Source organism: Rhincodon typus, chromosome 1, assembly GCF_021869965.1.
Source record: "Rhincodon typus isolate 14 chromosome 1, sRhiTyp1.1, whole genome shotgun sequence".
In the NCBI taxonomy this organism is placed as follows: domain Eukaryota; kingdom Metazoa; phylum Chordata; class Chondrichthyes; order Orectolobiformes; family Rhincodontidae; genus Rhincodon; species Rhincodon typus.
In genome coordinates, this window is record NC_063332.1 from 75,281,758 (window position 1) to 75,302,136 (window position 20,379).

Consider the following 20,379-nt stretch of genomic DNA (forward strand, 5'->3'; position numbering starts at 1 on the left):
CCCTACCTGATGCGCTTTCTACTCAATCTTACTTGTGACACCTCACCACATTTCCTGACTAACAATGGTCCCCTTGACAGTTCAATACTGCCAAACATCATAAGTTGCCTGGATATCAGTCTGCCCTAAAAGGCAAGGAAGACAAGCATGCCAAGAGAATCCAAGTAGGCAGAAAGGAGGGTATCACTAAGAAAGCAAGCTAAGAGCCCTGAGATGCCTGTTCCATTGCATGAGATGGGTGCCTGTGCATAAAGTGGCCAGTCAGCAGCATTGCACAATAAAGTGTTGGTGAGCTCCGAAGTGCATTGCGCTGTTAAAGCCTTGTGTGGAAAAATTGGGCATATTTTTCTTTATGTTTAGAATTCCTTTTTCTGTTCTTGCCATATTTTTCAACTGTGTCACCCTTGCCCACATTGTTTGGGGCTGAGAAGATACCTCATATTGAGTTGGCTTGACTGTAGAAACCTTTTTAAATGTTTTCACATGGGACGAGCATCGCTGGATAGGTCAACAAATGTTGCTTATCCCTAATTGCCCTTGAGAAGGTGATAGTAAACTACCTTCTTGACCAGCTGCAGTCCATTTTCAGGAGAAGGGTTTCAGAGGCAAGGGCAGGGTAAGACTTTCTGCACCTTCTGCCCTCTTAACACCAGATCTCTCAATCAGGCAATGAGTGTCATTGAATGAGTGATCCCCACACATAGGGAGCTGGCAAGGGTTAGCTTTACAGGCTTCCTGCTTGGCAATGTCCCCATTATCTGCTAGGTAAGTGTAGACAATGGCAGGAGGAGGCCTTAAATTGGGATTAATCTTCCTGGCCCAGGCATAATCAGGAAAGTGGTGGATCCCAACCAGAATAAATGCCCGTGTGTCCAAACTTGCCTCTGGGTGTATTAAATTTCTCCCATTGTTTTTCATTGAAGTTTACATAGAAAAATTGCTCCCTGAACACCTTAAGTAGGTATAGCCTCCTGATAGGTGCCTCTCTCTTTTTCCTCAATGCCCCTTTTCCTGTTTACTCTGAATGGTCTCTCCTTATTCTCCAACTTATGAGGTAGAGCTAGCAGAATCCTTACTAATACACCCAAATCTGGAAGCAACTGGGTTTTGCACTTGGAAGTCACCAAGAAGTCTTTCATCATCACGCACACTATTCCCTCTGATATTTGTAACATGAATAACCATTGAAAGCACCAAAGACGTGGAGAATCATTATAACAACCAGAAGAAATCAAACAAAGAACTAGCTTGTATGTAGTTCAGCCTTTTAAATAGTGCTGCTAAGTGGTCCTTTGTGTTATTGAACAACTGTTATACGATATAAAGAGAGGACATTGCTGGAGTGATGAGCTCAATAATGTCCTGGTTGGTGTCAAATCAATATTGCATGTCATGAGTTCTGAATTCTTCCAACTGACATTCACTATATATAGACTAACACTGTCACATATATGGCAGCCAATATGATTCAGTGTATGAGATATTAAGAACAGCAGATGCTGGAGTCAGAGATAACACAGTGTAGAGTTGGAGGAACGCAGCAGGCCAGGCAGCATCCGAGGAGCAGAAAAGTTGACGTTTCAGATCGGGACTCTTTTCCTGAAGAAGGGTCCCGACCGAAAATGTCAACTTTCCTGGTTGTCTGATGATTCAGTGTATGCATGTGCAGATGTGTGTGCTGCAACCATCCTTATGTAGTTCCCAAGTTCTAAAGGTATTTGTGGTGCCCCAAAAACACATTAATGTTCTCAAATTTTCACCTTAGCATTACAATCTATCTTGTCTGTGTAAACGTTTGATGATTAATTCAATTCAATTCCTGATGGAAATGTTATTATAGCAAACAGTTAAATACAAATGAGTACAATTCTGTTTGTCAGTTTCTGAGAGAATCAAATTGTTACTAAGTACTATTTTTTGCCTTGCAGTATTATATCTGATAATTAACTTACATATACAAAGGAATTGGAGGTTAGTTAGGAACTGAAATCTAAATATGCAATTATTGCACATCAGCATTGAGTATTTTACATGGTAAATATAACAATTAACAAATAGCATGTTAGTTAGCAAAGAGGCCAACTCAGTTTGTAAATCAGATGTCAACCGAAACAAATACATTGTCATACATGATACTTATATAATGTTTCTAATGAACAAAATGTCCTAATGCATAATACAGAGTAAAAGTACTTTATAATAATTTCGAAATGGTACAGAGATACTACAGCAGATACAAAATAAAAGTTAGCAGTATTAAGAAAGTAGCCACATTTTTTTTATTTTCAGGAATGGAACCACAGAGAACAAGAACCTGGGTGACATTATACAAAATTTACCATATTATCTGTCAAATCTGAAACGACTTCTTCAAGGAGAACTCCTTAAGAGTAATTAGGATAGAAACATTGGAACAATGTAAAGGAAAAGTCAAATTGGAGAAATTGTTTAAAATGATAGATCAAACTGAGCATCAGAAACACAATGTTTGAAGAATTATGAAAAGCAATTCATCAGGAAGCAGAATTGAAAAAGATTTAGACAGTGAAAAGGAAGTACTCATTCGCTCACAGCAGATTGGCAGCTTTTTTGAAAGATTTTGTAATGAATTTCTGGGCCTTTCTCAGAGGAAATATATCCCCACGTTATAGAGATGAAGCATGAATGTACTATGTCTTACCCTTCCCAGGACCTCAAAGCTGTACTATTCCTTTACTCTCTCAGTCTTTACTTTGTTCTACATGACTCAAGTGTTAAAAACCAAAGGTTGGCATCATCTAATCAATGCTCTAAATTTATCCTATAAAATTTTCATCCAAAGCAATGAGAGTGGAAATAGGATAAAGTAGTGTGAGTGAGAATGGAATAGGTCAGCAAAAGTAGAATCTGGGGTAAATCAGTGAGAGTGGAAGCTGGTATAATACAGTGGGAGCAAGAAAATGAATGACACAGAGTGAGTGAAAGCTAAATAGCAGCAAACTTTATTGAGGTCTAGATTGGAAGGGGTTGGGACGAGAAAACACCAACACCAGCCAGGTTTGCTGAGGTGCATTCCTGTTACTATGATGCAGGTAGATGATTAAATTTATTGTGAATGTATACATTATAGGATACATCATAGGATATATAGGATGAATACATTATAGGAATTTTAGTTTGGAAATTGTAATTTTTAAATATAGGAAGAAAGAGAAGCTCATGCTATGGTAGCAAAGCCATCATGTGAGCTGTTAAAAATCAAATAATCAGAGTCTTGTTAACTACATTTTGAGGAGATGATCTGTCTTTGAGAACTTCAGAGAAGGTTTAAGTCATTCATGTAATTTTCCAAAAGCAAAAAACCATTTGAATGCAATTAACAAGATTTTGAAATAAAACAAAACACTGGAGAAATTCCGCAAGTCTGGCAGCACCTCTGGAGCCAGAAATAGTGTTAATATTTTGTGTACAATATGAAAATGATACTGCTTTCTATTTCTCTCCTAGTGTTTGATGAGATGTTTGCCATGACTGATTGTCATAGCCACATCTCCTTCCTCAGTGACTAGGTGTGGCTCTGGCTCTGGCTCTGATTTATCTAATACAGATTCCAACTGGAGTTCCATTCTTGTTGTTTTGAATCCACTCAGAATTACAGGAATCTCTGAGACATACAACATTCTTTGGATGGCTGTTTTCACCACATCCTGAGATCTATACTCAGTGCTATATGTTGCCAACTACACACTCTCGACCTCTGTCTCTATCAGCATTGCCTCACACTGTCTCAAAGTTGACCTGCTTTCCTGATCCTTTTTACTTCTTGCCTCATTTTGCACCTTAACAAGAAACATTTTCTCTTTCTTTCGAGTGTTAATGCAAGTTGCAATAACTCACAGGTACCAATGTCCCTCTGCATCCTTCCTCCACTCCCTTTCCCTCTGACCTGATTCCTGCTTTTCACTCCATCTCTTTGACCTTTGCTGTCTGATGCTAAATGATCTGTGCTCAGAAAAGGCCTCAGTTTTATTACTTTATACCTGTAACTTAACGAATTTCAGGCAATTTTGAAGAAGTCATATTGGCAGAGGGTGATTCCACTATGGAATAAATTGCCAGAGGAAGTGGTAGATGCAGGTACAGTTCCAACATTTAAAAGACATTTGGACAGGTAATGAATAGGAAAGATTTAGAGGGATATGGGCTAAACACAGGCAACTGAGACTAGTTTAGTTTGGGAAACTTGGTTGGCATGGACGAGTTGGACCATAGGGTCTGTTTCTGTGCTATATCATTCCATGACTCTATGAATCAAAATGTAAACTCTGTTGCTGTATTGATGCCACCAGATCTGCTGAGTTTCTCCAATATTTTCTGTTTTTATTTCAGATCTCCAGCAGCCATAGTACTTAGCTTTCACTTGAAAATTTTGAAGTATACATACATTTTTTCAGATCATAGGGAATATTTAATGTTAAAGATAATTGTTGTTCATGTTGATCTAGAAACAAGCCCTGTATGCCATGTTATCATGGTGATGGATTGAGATTCCTTTGCTTCAATATATTTCTGCTGTTTTGGCAGTGTGTGAGACAACGTGAAACAGAAAGAATGAGCATCTGCCTGCATAAATGTTTCAGATTTGGAGTTACTTTGCAAAGATGCTGACCAGGCCAGTGATACCCATGTTTCATGAATGAATTAAAAAAAGATGTGAGAAAGACCCAGGTACAGGCTGAGGAAATCTAAATTTGTGAAGGTTGAAGTCATAGCTAGCTTTAGTCATTTACCTAGCTGAATGCCAGAGGGACAATCTGCAGAAAACCATTCACCTTGTATGATAGTACTGAAGCTAAGGAAAATGAAAGAGACTTCTGGAACACACCTTGGTTTGGTTTCAGGAGAACTGTAAAAAGAGATGTTTGATTGAAATTTTAAAAAAAGGGAGTAACCTGCATGGAACGTTGACTTAAAGTATAAGCACTTATTGAATAGAGTTAGTAGTGCTTGATCAAATTTCTTTATTTTGGAATGCTGCATTCTAGACAGTTGTTGATGCTTGTCATTAAGCAAATTGAACAAAGAACAGTACAGCACAGGAAGAGGCCCTTTGGCCCACCAAACTTGTGCCAGTTCATAATGCCCTTCTAAACTAAAAACCTTTTACCTCTGCGTGATCTGTATCCCACTATTCCCTGCCTATTCATTTTTCTGTCAAGTCGCCTCTTAAACGATGCTATTGTATCTGCATCCTACCACTCCTCTGGCAGCACATTCCAGATACTAATCATCCTCTGTGTAAAAAACATGCCTCTCTCATCTCCTTTAAACTTTCCTCCTTTTACCTTAAACCTATGTCCCCTTGTAATTGACATTTCTACACTGGGAATAAGACTGTTACTTCCTGTTCCATAGAATAGAATCCCTGTAGTTTGGAAGCAGGCCATTCGGCCCATCGAGTCCAGACTGAACCACCAAGGAGCAGCCCACCCAGATCCACCAACGCTCCCCCCCACCCCCCACCCTATCCCTGTAACCCTGCATTTCCCGTGGCCTATCCACCTAGCCTGCACATCACTGGACACTACGGGTAATTTAGCATGGCCAATCCACCAAACCTGCATAGCTTTGGACTGTGGGAGGGAAACAGAGGATCCAGAAGAAACCCATGCAGGCACAGGGAGAATGTCCAAACTCCACACAGAGAGTCACTTGAGGATGGAATCGAACCTGGTCTCTGTAACAGCACTAACCACTGACCCACCATGCCACCCATTCTATCCATGCCTCTCATAATTTTGTAACCCTCTACCAGATTGCCCCTCAGTTTTGACGACTGACCCAAAATTTTTAATTATTACATATAAAATCACATATATTGGAGGTGAAATGGATCTTGGGCCTTTTTTAAAGACGGGATGAGCAATTTTCTATTGAAAAGCATCAGGCAGGTTATAAAACAGTTTTGCAAGATTCTATTTTGTGTAACAACCCCAAACCTGTTTCATCTCCATGGACATAGTTATCAATTGTCTGATCTGTTTCTGTGGTGGTTTAACAGTAATAGGAGAAAAAAATTGCATTTATATATGTCATAATCTTACATGTCATTATCCAAAAGTGCTGTCCATCTAATAGAGTGTATCACTGTTGTAATTCAGAAATATTGCAGATAGCTTTAAATTGAGGGGTGATAGATATAGGACAGATGTCAGAAGTAGGTTCTTTACTCAGAGAGTAGTAAGGGCGTGGAATGCCCTGCCTGCAAAAGTAGTAGACTCGCCAACTTTAAGGGCATTTAAATGGTCATTGGATAAACATATGGATGATAATGGAATAGTTTAGGTTAGATGGACTTCAGATTGGTTTCACAGGTCGGCGCAACATCGAGGGCCGAAGGGCCTGTACTGCACTGTTATGTTCTATGTTCTATGTTATATAATTTAGGCATAGCAAGCTCCTGCAAATAGCAATGTGATAATGATCGGAAACATCTATTTTTGTGATGTTGATTGAGTGCAAGTTATTGGTTCAGACACTAAGGTCAACATCTTGCTGCTTTACAAAATAGGATACTTTACATTCACCTCAGAGGATTGACGATCTTTGGTTTAACATTTCATCAAAAAGTTGGCATCCCTGCTAGTGCAGCACTTCTTCAGTATTTCCTTGGAATGCCAGATTTCTTTTTGTGCTCATGTCCTTGAGAAGGACGTGAAGCCACAGCTTAGTAACTCAGGACGTCTGAATGTTTCCAATGAGTGTTTCTTAGCTACAGTTGAAGTGTATTCAAGATATCCAATACAGCATGATTGATTTTTAGTTTCATTTTGCACATTTGTTTGATGTTTAGGAAGGGGATTTCTTTTATCAATCCATATTCAGGTGCAGGTTTAATCTGGATTCAGTAACTGAGAAACAGCATTTAATTTGAAATAACTGAATCTGAATACGCGTATTCAATAGTATCTGCCATACTTAGCATGTCATTAAAGCCATAATGAAAATACAGTTTGATTCTCAGAAGTAAAATATATGTATATCCTTAAAGGATTAATGTTTGTTATCTATTTTTCTGCCAATAGACAGCTACTGACATGAGCTGAACACTTGAACATTATGTATGATCCTTATCTACACAAAGACAAACATACACAATTACAAATATACAACACACACATATTTAAAGCAAGCATACAATCCCCTCTATTCAAATTTGAACTGGCACCAATTAAATAATCAATGTCAAAATTCACAAACAAGATCTTCTTTCCCAGGTAGTGGTGATTAAGCTCCTGCAAACATCGGACAAAGGTATATTTGGAGGCTGTGCTGGAAGTTTCCCAGCCGTAAACTTTATCAAAATGCATATCAAAGTGTGGATTATCCTAAAAGTTAAATTCAAAAGACAAATTAGCTACTTTATCATTCATTACTTAACTTTACTTTTGAAGGAAACCATGCAAAAGACATTGTTAACTAACATAAACTAAATAAGATATTTTAAGAAAATCTCCTTTATGTTACTACATAATTCCTCTGTTTGTTCCTTCCTTTATATTCACCATAAGGAATAAGATATTTAAGAGTATCTTATGGTGTCGTACAACCTGAATTGTCCCAGAGGTGTGCCTGAACAGGTTTGACCAGAAGTATTTTGCTTTAAGAAAGGCTAACAGCAAAATCATATTCTAATATCAACTTTCTTTGTTGAGTTTATTGAAATTGTTGGAGTGAAATTGTTCAAGATTCTAGTGTCCTGCCACTGTTACAGAGTTTTTTTTTATTCATTTGTGGCAAGTAGGCGTTGCTGGCTGGCCAGCATTTATTGCTCATCCCTAGTTGCCCTTGAGAAGGTGGTGCTGAACTGCCTTCTTGAGCGTCAACAGAAAAACACAAAGAAGGTAGGAGATCAAATGTTCTCTGCAATTTCTGGAAAGAAATTTGTGGTCCTTTATGGTCATTTATGTGGCAAATGAAGAGGCAAAGCTGGGGCTGAGGGACTGAGGACTTTTTGCATCAGATCCCGCTCCTTAGGTTCATAAGGATTTGATGTATGAGTGAATTTTGGAACACAGTGTGAATAAAGAGTATCAGCCTCCTCATGGGTTAAAGGGGATTCCACTGGTGAGGTTCAAGCTAGACAGATCTTTTTTAAAACAAAATACTTTTGCAGATCTGGTCCTTCCTCAGAAAGCCCAATGGAAGAAAGACTGGAACTGGGAAATGGTATGAAATGAAAACTTGGGAAACCTTATTGCAAATTATGTGCAGGCATTAAGGTGTCCAGCTTTGTTAGTGCTGTAGATGTACCTGTTGCAGTGTTTGTACTGCTTGTCCAATGGTGATGAGATGCCTTCCCACTGGTCTTGCAAATTCTGGCAGGTCAGCACTGGAGGGTACTGGCAGTTACAATCCAGTCATTAAAGCTAAGGTTGCAACCCATGGACAAACAAACATTAAAATACATACAAAGTATACATCAATAATTGCTTGGTAGTACAGAATTTAAACTTTGCTAAAAGGGGACAAAAGTTGATGCTTTTTGTCTTGTGTGCATCAGAACTTGGATGCCAGAAACAGACTTGATTAAAGGGACACCAATTTATACAGCACAAGAAGAGGATGGTGATTGGTTGAGTCATCATTGACATGGCTATGCAACAGGTACAGTTAACTATCAATGTCAGTTCAGCATGGTAGTACTGTCATAGCGCCTACCTTCATGGTCCCAATCTGCCATAAGGTACCTGGGTGCTGTAAAATTTCAGCTGTGGCATCAAGCCATGCTTAATGGAAGCGTGGATTGGAGATTCACTACAAAATTATGACTGTCATGGAATGATTCTGGCATCTTGCAAGATTTACCCTTAACCATTTGTCAATATGGAGAGAAATGGATAATTGGAGGAAGAATTCCATCAGGTCTAATGCATATGTTATACAGCAGCATTGGCAAAATATGAAAGCAGGACAGTTCAAGTAGATAACTCTCAATGATCATAATTATGTTTCGATACAGTATTATATTTTTAAATTTAGGAATGAGTTTTCATTTTGTTTACACATTTAAAGGTGTAAATATTACCTGTTGCACAGAGAAATAGGTAATACAATACAGATCAAGCTCATTTGGTTAGCTACTTACTTGGTCTGCTTCTTTTCCATCCACAAGCTTAAGATCTTTGAGGAACCATGTATTGATTTTCTCAAATTGTTCATCTTGACTCGAAGCTAAGTTTTTCACAAAAGTGATTTGCACCTCCTTGCAATTTGTTACTAAAGTAAAAAGATGGTGCACATAGAATTTTTAAAAAGTGACGTGGACATGCTCAAAATAATAACATTTGAACTTACTTCTTGAAACATCATATGAAATTAAATATAAAATCAAAAATTGATTTTTCTTGCATGGTTTTGCCCTCAGCTTACTAAAAAACAAAGAAAAGTTTAGACTCAATGTAAATTTTGTTTTTTAATTGATTGTGGGCAAGAGAAAAAGATAACGTTCTTTCGTGTGAACATTTTCCATAAAATGGTGTAAACATCGAATTAGAGAGTTGGCAGAAATAATACTTTGCATTATACGTAGAACTACAAGTGAGCAATTGAGATATTATTCTGTCTATATATCAAAATGTGACTGAACAGAAAATTCTGCGCAGATTAATTATCTTGCAATCACAACAAAGAAAACCTTTAAAAGAAGAATTGGAAAAAATAACATCTCAATATTTCAGTGAGGCATTTCTTTTTATTAATTGTCATCAAAAGAGTGATTATGGAATCTAAAAGCTTATCACTAGCTGATGACCCTTGATCAAAAGTGGAACATGTATCAACTTTGGAATGGCTTTGCTCACTATTTTAAGAACCAGATACAGTCATTATTTCAGATCAGACATGAAGAAGGTAATTGTGCAAGAAAATGGACATTTTGAAACTATTGTGCAATTTGCAACTTAATATCTAAATCATAAAATCATTCATGTACTTGCACCATATACTGTCCAATGTGGTTACATCATATTCAGACTATAAGGCTGGATTTTCCCTGAGAACAGATTCCCTACACCTTGTGCAATTGTCAAAGCTGGCCCACTTCCACCTGGTTTGCTACTTTGTTTTAAATTTACAGACAGACCTTTAATTATTAACTGTCTGGGAGGAAATTTTGCCTCATAGGGGTGCTGGCCAATCTCAATACTGCTGGGCACATCAAGTCAGTTAGCCGCTCAGGGCAGTCAGAGCCAGGACAGTTTCCACATAAGGGGTCGGGAGCGATATGTCAGGCAGCCCATTGCACATCTTGACTCTTTCTGCCCCAGTTTTAGCTGTTTTCCTCCTGGAATGGCAGTAAAGCACCGGAGAGGAAAGTGGTTGGCCTGACTTACATTTGACGCAGTGGAAGGGATATGCAAGTGGTAGGAGTGGTAAAATTAGGCCTATTTTCTCTGGATTTTAGAAGCTAAGGGGTATCTGAAGTCTTCAAGATATTAACAGGAAAAGATAGCAAAGATAAAGATAGATTATTTCCATTGGTTGGGGATTGTGGAACTAGGGGTTATAGTCTAAAACCTAGGGGCAGATTGTTCTGAGAAATAAAAACCATTGAGTACATTTAAGACTGAGATAGATAGATTCTTGATTATCAAAGGGATCAAGAGTTACAGGGAGAAAGCAGGAGAATGGGGTTGAGGAACTTATCAGCCATGATTGAATGGTGGAGCAGACTCGGTGTGGGCCGAATGGCCTAATTTCTGCACCTATGTCTTATGGTCTTATGAGCCTTGTTGGAAGTGGGTACAGTAGCAGAGATAGATTGAGTGTGACGGACTGGAGAGAGGATGGTGGCAGTTAACTTAGCAGAGTGGAAAAGGTAATTGACTTTCTAATTGACCACCCTTACTGTTCATTCCCGCAGATGGCTGAGACTGCCCGGTTGGCAACTTTGGATCAGGCTGGCATGGACTGGTGTTGTGGCCTCCCCTCTGAATCCTCGGGGAAAAGAAAGTCTTGTGTCTGCACCATCCTATCCTGCAGGACCTCAGGTTCCTGTCCATAAATCAAGTCTGTCTGCCATGTTTGGGGAAAATGTCAAGAGCTGTCCAGAGCAGCTCCGGACTCAGAGCACTTGCCTAGATGCCCAATAATGTTCAGCCCCTTATTTTTAAACATTCTCCCCACCTGATCTAGATTCCCCATGGAAAAAGCATCCTCTTTGTCAACCATCTCAGCATTCTATACAGTGAAAGAAGATTGCCTCTCATCTTTCTAAACTCCAATAAATATAGACCCAATCAACTTGACATTTCCTCATAAGACAAACTTACCTTGGGAATCAGCCTAGTAAAGCGTTTCTGAACTATTTCCAATGTATATTTATGCCTCCTTATGGAAGGAGGCCAAAATTCTTTTTTAATTATTCACGGATGTGGATATCACTGGCTGGACAAGCATTTATTGCCTATCCCTAGTTGCACTCAAGAAGGAGGTGGTGGGCTGCCTTTTTAAACCACTGCAGTCCATGTGCTTCAGGTAGATTCACAATGTTGTTAGAAAGACAATTCCAGGATTTTGACCCAGCGATCATGAAGGAACAGCAATACATTTCCAAGTCAGGATGATGAGTGACTTGGAGGGAAACTTGGTGTTCCTATACATTTGTTGCCCTTGTCCTTCCAGATTGAAGTGCTCACAGGTTTGGAAGGTCTAAGGATCTTTGGCAAATTTCTGCAAATTGTAGATAGTACATACTATTGCTACTAAGCATTGGTGGTGAAGGAAGTTGATGTTTGTGGATGCGGTGCCAATCAGTGAGCTGCTTTGTCCTGGGTGGTGTCAAGCTTCTTGAGCGTTATTGCAACTGCACTCGTCCAGGTAAGTGGGGAGTATCCAATAACACTCCTGACTTGTGCCTTGTGGATCGTGGCAGGCTTTGAGGAGTCAGGAGGTAGGTTACTCAGTGCAGTATTTTTAGCCTCTGACCTGCCCTTGTAGCCACTGTGTTTATGTGACAAGTCCAGTTGAGTTTCTGATCAATGGTAATGCCCATGGTGTTGAAAGTGATGGTAAGATTATTGAATGTCAAAGGATATTAGTGGATTGTATCTCTTTTTGGAGATGGGGAATGCTACTTGCAATTTTCCAATCTAAGGCTGGATATTGTCCAGATCTTACTGCAATTGGGGACAGACTGCTTCATGTATCTGAGGAGTCATGAATGGTGCAGAACAGAGTGCAAACATCAGCAAATATTACTACTTCTAACCTCATAATGGAGCGAAGGTCATTAATGAAGCAGCTGAAGATGGCTGGGCCTACGACACTACACTGAGAAATGCCTGCAGAGATGTCTCGGAACAGAGCTGGTTGACTTCCAAACCATCTTCCTATGTGCCAGGTATGACTCTTAACTACCAGAGACTTTTTACCTGATTCCACTTGACTCCAGTTTTTCTGGGGCTCCTTGATGCCACACTTGGTCAAATGCAGCATTGATGTCGATGGCTGTCACTCTCACCTTGCCAGTACTTCAGGTGCAGTTTCCCCAATGTCCTATATAGCAAGAGTTTCCTCTACTCCATTCTCCTTCCAATGAAAGCAAAAGCATTACATTTGCCTTCCTGATCACTTGTTGTACCTGCATGTTAACTATTTGTGATACCAGGTATTATCACCAGGTGAAGAGATGGCATTGTCATGATAATGCCGCTGGACCAGTAATCTTCATGATCAGACTAATGTTCTGGGGGTATGGGTTCAAGACTCACTATGGGTACTAGTGGAGTATAACTGAAATGAATAATATCTGGTATTGAAAGCAAGTTTGAGTAGTGATGACCAGCATTGATTGTCAGAAAAAACAAGTCAATTCACTAATGTCCAGGACAAAGCAACCCGCTTGATTGGCACCGCATCCACAAACATCCACCTCCTTCACCACCAATGCTTAGTAGCTGTAATACATACTATCTACAATTTACAGAAATTTGCCAAAGATCCTGAGATTATTTTAGTACATCTTTACTTGGCCTGGCCTACATGTAACTCCAGATCCACAGCAATGTATTTGATTCTTAATTGCCCCCTAAATTGCTCTCATAAATCACTCAGTTCATGGGCAATTTGAGGATTTGGCAACAAAACAAGTTTTAACAAGGAAGTGTGAGCCAACCCCCTTACTTGGCCAAATCAAAGCGTTTTAAATTCTTTTTACAAAAATAGCTATATCATACATCAATTAAAATGAAGTACTAGACAAAGTTATTGAGGCGATTTTAACGTTTTCTTGAATGGCAGTAAGAGGAATTTTATTACTTACTAATCTTGAGAAAATTGATAAAACACTCCTTCCAAAACACATAAATTGAGGTATAAAATTTAAAAAGGGGGAGGTGTCTAGCACAATAGGATGGTCAAGAACATGTACTTTAAAAACTCTGTCTGTCTGCTGCTCTGCCACATAGCTACTGAAACATGGTTCATTAACATATTTCTGAGTCTGCCTTCATTTTGTTTCTAATGTGGATACTTGCAACTGATCATTCATGTTTAATGTGTGCAATTTATCAGACATGTTGAAACAGTAAGTTGAAACAAAAAAATGTGAATTTCTCGATATCTGACTCAATTGTCTGGTTTCAACATATTTTGATAAATTGGTGGTTTCAGTTCAGATGATTTTATTTTTAATACACTGATTTCCTGAACTTGCTGCAATCTGTGGTAAGGTTATCAATGCCACAATCTCAGGTCCATGTTCCTTCCTTTTTAAAAATCATTTTAAATGGCTTTAAATTTTCTGGACATGCTTCCAGTCACAGCTGAGGATACCAGACTTTGGATGCAGAAAAATGCAGTCCTGGCAAAACTGAAACAGTTGGTGCCGATAGGGAAAACCAAAGGACCATCACAATCAGAATTGAAACCTTTCTGGATGCGGAGAGACCAGATCACAGTAAAAGATGGCATATTATTATGGGGAGCAAGAGTGATTGTCCTGAGCAAAGATCACCGCCACATACTGGCTGAACTCCACCAGGGTCATCCAGGCATTTCCAAAAAGGAGATACTTGAGGAGGTTATGTCTGGTGGCCAGGACTGGATGCAGACATAGTTGTGTTGGTGGGACAGTGCCCAGAATGCCAACAAGGACAAAAATTAGTACCAGCAGCTCTCCCACATTCATGGGAATGGTTGGGTAAACTCTGGACTCGGTTACACATTGGCTATGCAGGTCCTTTCATGGACTCAATGTTCTTAGTCATTGTGCTTGCCCACTCAAAGTGGATGGACATGCATACAGTTAATTTGTCAAACATGGGGACCAATATAGAAAAGCTTCACGCATCTTTTGCATACACAGACTCCCAGAAGTGTTGTTTACCAGCAGGGAATTTGAGTATTTCCTAATGTTGAATGATATTCAATATATAAGGACAGCTCCATTTCACCCATCATTCAATGTTCTGGCAGAAAGAGCAGTCCAAACTTTGAACCTGGGCTTAAAGAAACCGCCTGTAACTTCACTAGATACCAAACTGTCCCAGTTCCTACTTGATTATATCACCACCCCTCATGCAACTACAGGGATAGGCCCAGCAGAGTTGCTAATGGGGAGAAGACTCCACATCAGATTAAATCGGATATTCCTGGACCTGGGGGGTGGTGGGTTGGAGGGGGCGGGAGTGAATTGGCAGTAGGAATGCCAATGCCGCACACAAGGCTCTGCTAAGTGAGAGAGACAGTTTACTTCAGGGACAAAGTTTGGTGTAGGAGCCACAGGAATGGCCCTGCATGAGTAAGGGCTATGGTCAACGCGAGGTCAAGTCCAGTGATGTATAAAGTTTGGGTAGGTGTGACGGTCCTGAGTGAGCACATGGACCGTATGAAAGCTGCAAACCCACAAATGGAGTCTAGGCCCGAAACGTCAGCCTTCCTGCTCCTATGATGCTGCTTGGCCTGCTGTGTTCATCCAGCTCTGCACCTTGTTGTCTTGGAAGCAAAACACACCCAGCTCTTCAACTGCCTTTCCGACTGTTCCTGACCCTGTGGGTTCTCCCTCTCCATCAAGCATTGAAGATAAATTGGAATCTGCAGTTGCCACAGTTAATGTCATCACATTGACACCTTTGCCACCTGAAGAGGAGAATTAATTTCTTCCTAGACGTCCTGGGCGCAAGAGGTGAGCTACTGTGTGTCACATGCCGCCCGTCTCAGAGGCAGAGTTGGAGGAGCTTGACCCAGTGGTAAAATGCCCCAGGAGGAGCAACAAAATAAAAAGAACCAGCCTATGTCCTCAGACTCAGAGGGGAGAGATGTAAGGATTGCAATGAGGTCAGCGAGGTGGACTTCAGAATATGAGTTCATGATTGGGCCTGTTAATCTGGTCCATTCAGGGATTCCTGGTTGACAGATAAAAACAGGGGTGTCAGGGGTCCTTTGAATCAGAGATAGTAGGAACTGCAGATGCTGGAGAATCCGAGACAACAAGGTGCAGGGCTGGATGAACACAGCAGGCCAAGGCTCTGCTTATAAGATGCTGCTTGGCCTGCTGTGTTCATCCAGCCCTGCACCTTGTTGTCAGGGGTCCTGTTCACTCTGAGAGCTGGCTCTGAGGAAGCTGGATCGGTGACAAGGACTCTCCACATGTAAATAAAGGGTGACTTGGTGATGGGATACTGGCCATAATGGAGTTATTTCGGAGGAGCAGCTGGACAATTGGAAGCAGAGATTAACTTGCCAAAATTTCTGTGTTTTTGATTTACCAGTATTTGATTTTGATGAGGCAGGCATGCTAAACTGCATATCTGAATGCCTTAAGCTGGCTTCCATACCAGGAGAACTATTTTATAAAGATTATTACATGTAGATTAGTCCTTTTCTCTTTCTTCCAGAAAAGGTTTACATTTGTCATTTAGATGAGACATTAATGCCAGGCCCCAAACCTGCCCGGATTAATGTCAAAGTTCCCATGGCACTATTCAAAAAAGAGCAGAGTTGACACTGCTGGCATTTTAGCCAATATTTATGCCTCATTCAACATCATAGAAGAATAGCTTATCTGTTATCATGGGTTGAAGGTTGAGTTTGAAACATACAATTGTGACATTGAATCATTTTTCTGCTTTGGTGAATGAGTAGAACTGCCACAACTAATCAATGGCATATTATTGTCAACCAGGAGTGAGAGCTTGAACTAATTTTTCTTCATCTCTGTAACCAGTAATGTGGGGCCAGTGGCAATGTTTTGTTGGAATTTTCAAGTCCACCTCAACTTTCCCCTTGCACACTTCAGTGCTGGTTACTTCCATGAACTGTGTATTCACGAGTGTACTAATGACTCTGCAAAGACATAACCCAAAGGTGTAACTAAAGCTCCACTGAGAACTGAACTGGATGTGGAGTGCTTTGTCTTTTCAAATGTTTGTTATTTATTAGAGTAATTGATAAACATTTTAATGCGATGTAATCAAATGCGAATTGTTAATTGTCTTTATTTTACATTCAGCAAATGAACACACAGATGATAAAGCAAATCCCACTTATTTATTCTATTCCATGTCTATCCTCAAAAAATGGGGGAAATACTGGGTTGGATTTTGCGGTATCAGTATGGGTGACATTACCACCATTGAACTTTGGAGAAGCTCCGTAACACCCAGAGTGCGATGTGCACTGTTAGTGTGTTAATCCCAAAGTTGAAGTGTGTCAATCAAAGCTACTGGTGACAGTTTGCTACTTCAAATGGCAAGTATGGAATCAATACAAATTAGGGCTATTGCCCACTAATGCCAAATTAATGACACTTTCAAATTTTACACTTGTAATTTTTAGACATAACGAGTCACCACTCAATTCACAAATTCTTAAGTATGAAACTGGTACCATCTTAAAAGCTAAAATGGATTCACTTTTTAAACATTTCTTAACATTAAACTTTTAAAAAATATGACAGACCTTGTTACGAAGTAAAATCTATTACTTTGTAGTGTGCATTATCAGACTTTTAAAGATCATGTATCAAAATGATTGAGTCACAGAGGTCAGAGAGTCATGGCAGAGAAGGAGACAATGCAGCTTTCAATAACAATCCTTTCAGTTTCATGCCTGATTCCATATGACCCATATATAGGTTTCTTCGCTTCACCCACATTCCTTTTCAATCACTGATCATCTGTGTTTCCATCACCTTCATATTTTTAAGCCATCGCAGTTCAGTGTATTAAAAAATTATTTTGCAAATCCCACGCCTGCATCTCTGACACAAAATCTTAAATCTGTGTCCTTTAGTCCTGGTTCCATCAGCTGATGGGAAGACTTTTTCCTTGTCTGCCTTATCGATATATTTGCACAAAATTATTTCACTTTTGAAGTTTTCTTTTACTCTTTTGATTTTGTAAAATGATTTCTACCGAATATGTAATATTCTAATGTCTTTTTACAGTACCAGATTTTTCCCTAGGTTTTGTGGTGCAGAGTGTAAGTTTCACAGACTACTGTCACCTAAATTTCGCCTGAGCTGCAGGATCCCACTGCAACACATGACAGGACCCAGGAAGTGCACCCCCACCATTCCCCAACCTCCAGAAGAGCCAAAATTCTCCCCATCGGGATCGCAGCAGATTTGTGGGTAAATTTGATGTCACTGGTGAGTGCTGCCATCACAAAATCTCGGCTATTAATAAACCAAATGGCCTATTCGTTATATGGGCTAACTGATTGGTTTGGGTATCGCTTCTAACTGCATGTCCCTGGCCTAGCCCTCGTAAACAGCAGTTTTAAAAGTTTAGGGCTGATCTTTTTCTTTACCATATGTTTTGCATAAAAAGAAAAGCCTTGCAGCTGCATAATATCTCTCATGAACTTCAGATGACCCGAAGCTAATTCAGTAATTTTTGAAGTCTCGTCACTGTGATAATATTGGAGTCATTGATGCCGATTGGTACACAATAAAATCCCACAAACTTCAATGAACTAATGGCTGGATGAGACAACAAGGTGCAGAGCTGGACGAACACAGCTGGCCAAGCAGCATGAGAGGAGCAGAAAGGCTGACGTTTTGGGCCTAGACCCTTCTTCAGAAACAATCTTCTTTATTAATGCTGATTAAAGCAAAGCCCTCTATTTTTTCCTCAAAACAGTTTAATGGGATCTTTTGTATCCACTTCAGAGGCAGACTTAGTTTCCGTTTAATGTCTCATTCCAAAAGATCACATTTCAAATCGTAATGCCTTCCTCAGTGCTGCACTAAAAGTATGTCAAGTCCCGAGGTTTGGTCTCGTACCCACAACCTACTGATTCAGAGGTCGGCTTTCTACTGTGATAGCCACAGTAAGTAGAAGAAGAAGAAAGGTGCATTTAACTTTATAATTGCATTTTTAGTTCAGTTACGCTGAACTTCTTCTGTGGCGATGTAGCAGTAACCGCAAAACGTGACCTGCTTACCTCTACCATTGCTGCAATTAGCTAACTGAACATTTGGACCAGTTCGAGCACTTTTAATTATGAAAGGCACTTCTTAAGATGCATTTTTGTGTCTATTGTATGATAAATGTAGTAAAACAAAACAGCTAAAAATTTGCCAGATATCATCTTGAGTAGTGGTAGCTGAGAGATTTTTCCAGGGCTATTAACAGTTCCTAACCAATAATGAAATGCTGCAACTGCAGGCTACAGAAAAGTGACTGAACTAACACAATACATAAACCACTGTCCCGGTAAATTAATAACATTAACCCATCAATTTAAGAAACTTCTGAATAAAAATAATAGGAAACAGACCATAATCATGATAAATCCAAATAGCTGTGGCCAGAATAATTGTACAGCAAATGACCAATTAGGAACTGAATAACCTATCTAAATAAAAAGAGATTTTTAGTTGAAATTCCAATCAAACATTTAATTGTTGTCTTGTGTTTTTATGAATTGTTAAGTCTACAATGGTTTACTTCTTAAGATAAATGATTTTGTGATTGAATTAAATTAGCATTTATTCCCTTGTACTTTGCCTAAAATGTACTTACAATTTACAGAATTAATGAGGACAATATGGTACCATATAAAAGTACAAAAGTTACCTGAACTGCAAAGGTAATACCTTTCGTCTTCCCGTGTAGATGTCATTACTTCAATCACAGCAAATAAACGATCTCCATTTGGATGAAATATTTTCTTCTTTAGTGCTTTTCTGAGTAAGGCTGCCATTTCCTTAAGCAGAGTTTCAGATAGGCAACATTTGGCAAACTTATTTCACTCACTGTACCTGAACACAAATCAAAAGCTATAATGTATACAATCTGCATTATGGGAACTAAGTGATGTTTCTATGGATTTAAACACTATGACACACAAAACATGATTGGATTGCAGTTTCAATCAATATTCCAGCAGGATTGCTCCCTAGAGAAATGTCTACTCAGTCATTTGCAATCCATATAGATTCCATTATAGTCATTAGTTGAGATATTGATTTAATGGTATTTTCCATTAGGAAACTTACTGTACAAGATGGAAATATAATATATTTTGAAGTTAAAATAGTGTCACAGTTCATAAAAATTGTCTTTGTCAGTAAATTTGCAGTGACTATCATCTGAAATATTAAATCTTCTTGCCTGATAATTTCTCTAAAAAAGCAGCTTCAATGCTAAGTCACAAGTTTAACTCCATTGTACTAGCCGTATGGAATTTTGCTTTCAATGTTAGCCTCTTACTGCCATTTACATAAATTTATGTTTTTATTTATGTAACTAAGTATTATCAATCTGTATGTGTGGTCAAATACCATCTATCCTGTCACTTATTTTTGAAAACACTTGTGGTTTTTTTGTTACGTGTTGCTGGTTTACATTATGTGCAACTAATGTCCAAATCTGGGAGATTTATGATGAATAGATTAAGAATTTTGTAGATGTATAAGAGAACTATTCTTTCTCCAGACTTCTTCTTTTGGATACTAAATTACTGATGTGCAGGGGTTATATTTCCAAACCAGATGGGGGTGATAAAATATATTGGCCACCTCCCCAAAAATAACTGCCAGTAGGCTAGTTAATTGTGAGGTTAGGTGGACATATCTTAGTGATGAGAGATAGTAGGAACTGCAGATGCTGGAGAATCCGAGACAACAAGGTGCAGGGCTGGATGAACACAGCAGGCCAAGCAGCATCATAGGAGCAGAGAGGCTGACGTTTCGGGCCTAGACCCTTCATCAGAAAGGGGGAGGGGAAGGGGGTTTTGAAATAAATAGGGAGAGAGTGGGAGGCGGATAGAAAAGGGATAGAGGAGAGGATAGGTGGAGAGGAAACAAACAGGTCGAAGAGGCGGGGATGGGGCCAGGAAAGGTGAGTGTAGGTAGGGAGTTAGGAAGGGGATAGGTCAGTCCAGGGAGGA

The 20,379-nt window shown here is 39.4% G+C and overlaps 1 protein-coding gene across 1 annotated transcript; it reads right to left on the reverse strand.

Annotated features, from left to right (window-relative positions):
* Window positions 1–7,109: 7,109 nt before the first annotated feature.
* On the reverse strand, window positions 7,110–19,191 carry LOC125483500 (exocyst complex component 1-like). Its single transcript, XM_048599065.1, has 4 exons — window positions 19,065–19,191; window positions 9,128–9,258; window positions 7,240–7,367; window positions 7,110–7,113 (listed from the first exon to the last, which is right to left on the reverse strand). The coding sequence occupies exons 1-4, from the start codon at window positions 19,189–19,191 to the stop codon at window positions 7,110–7,112; spliced, it is 390 nt and encodes a 129-aa protein (XP_048455022.1).
* Between the last annotated feature and the right edge of the window lie 1,188 nt (window positions 19,192–20,379).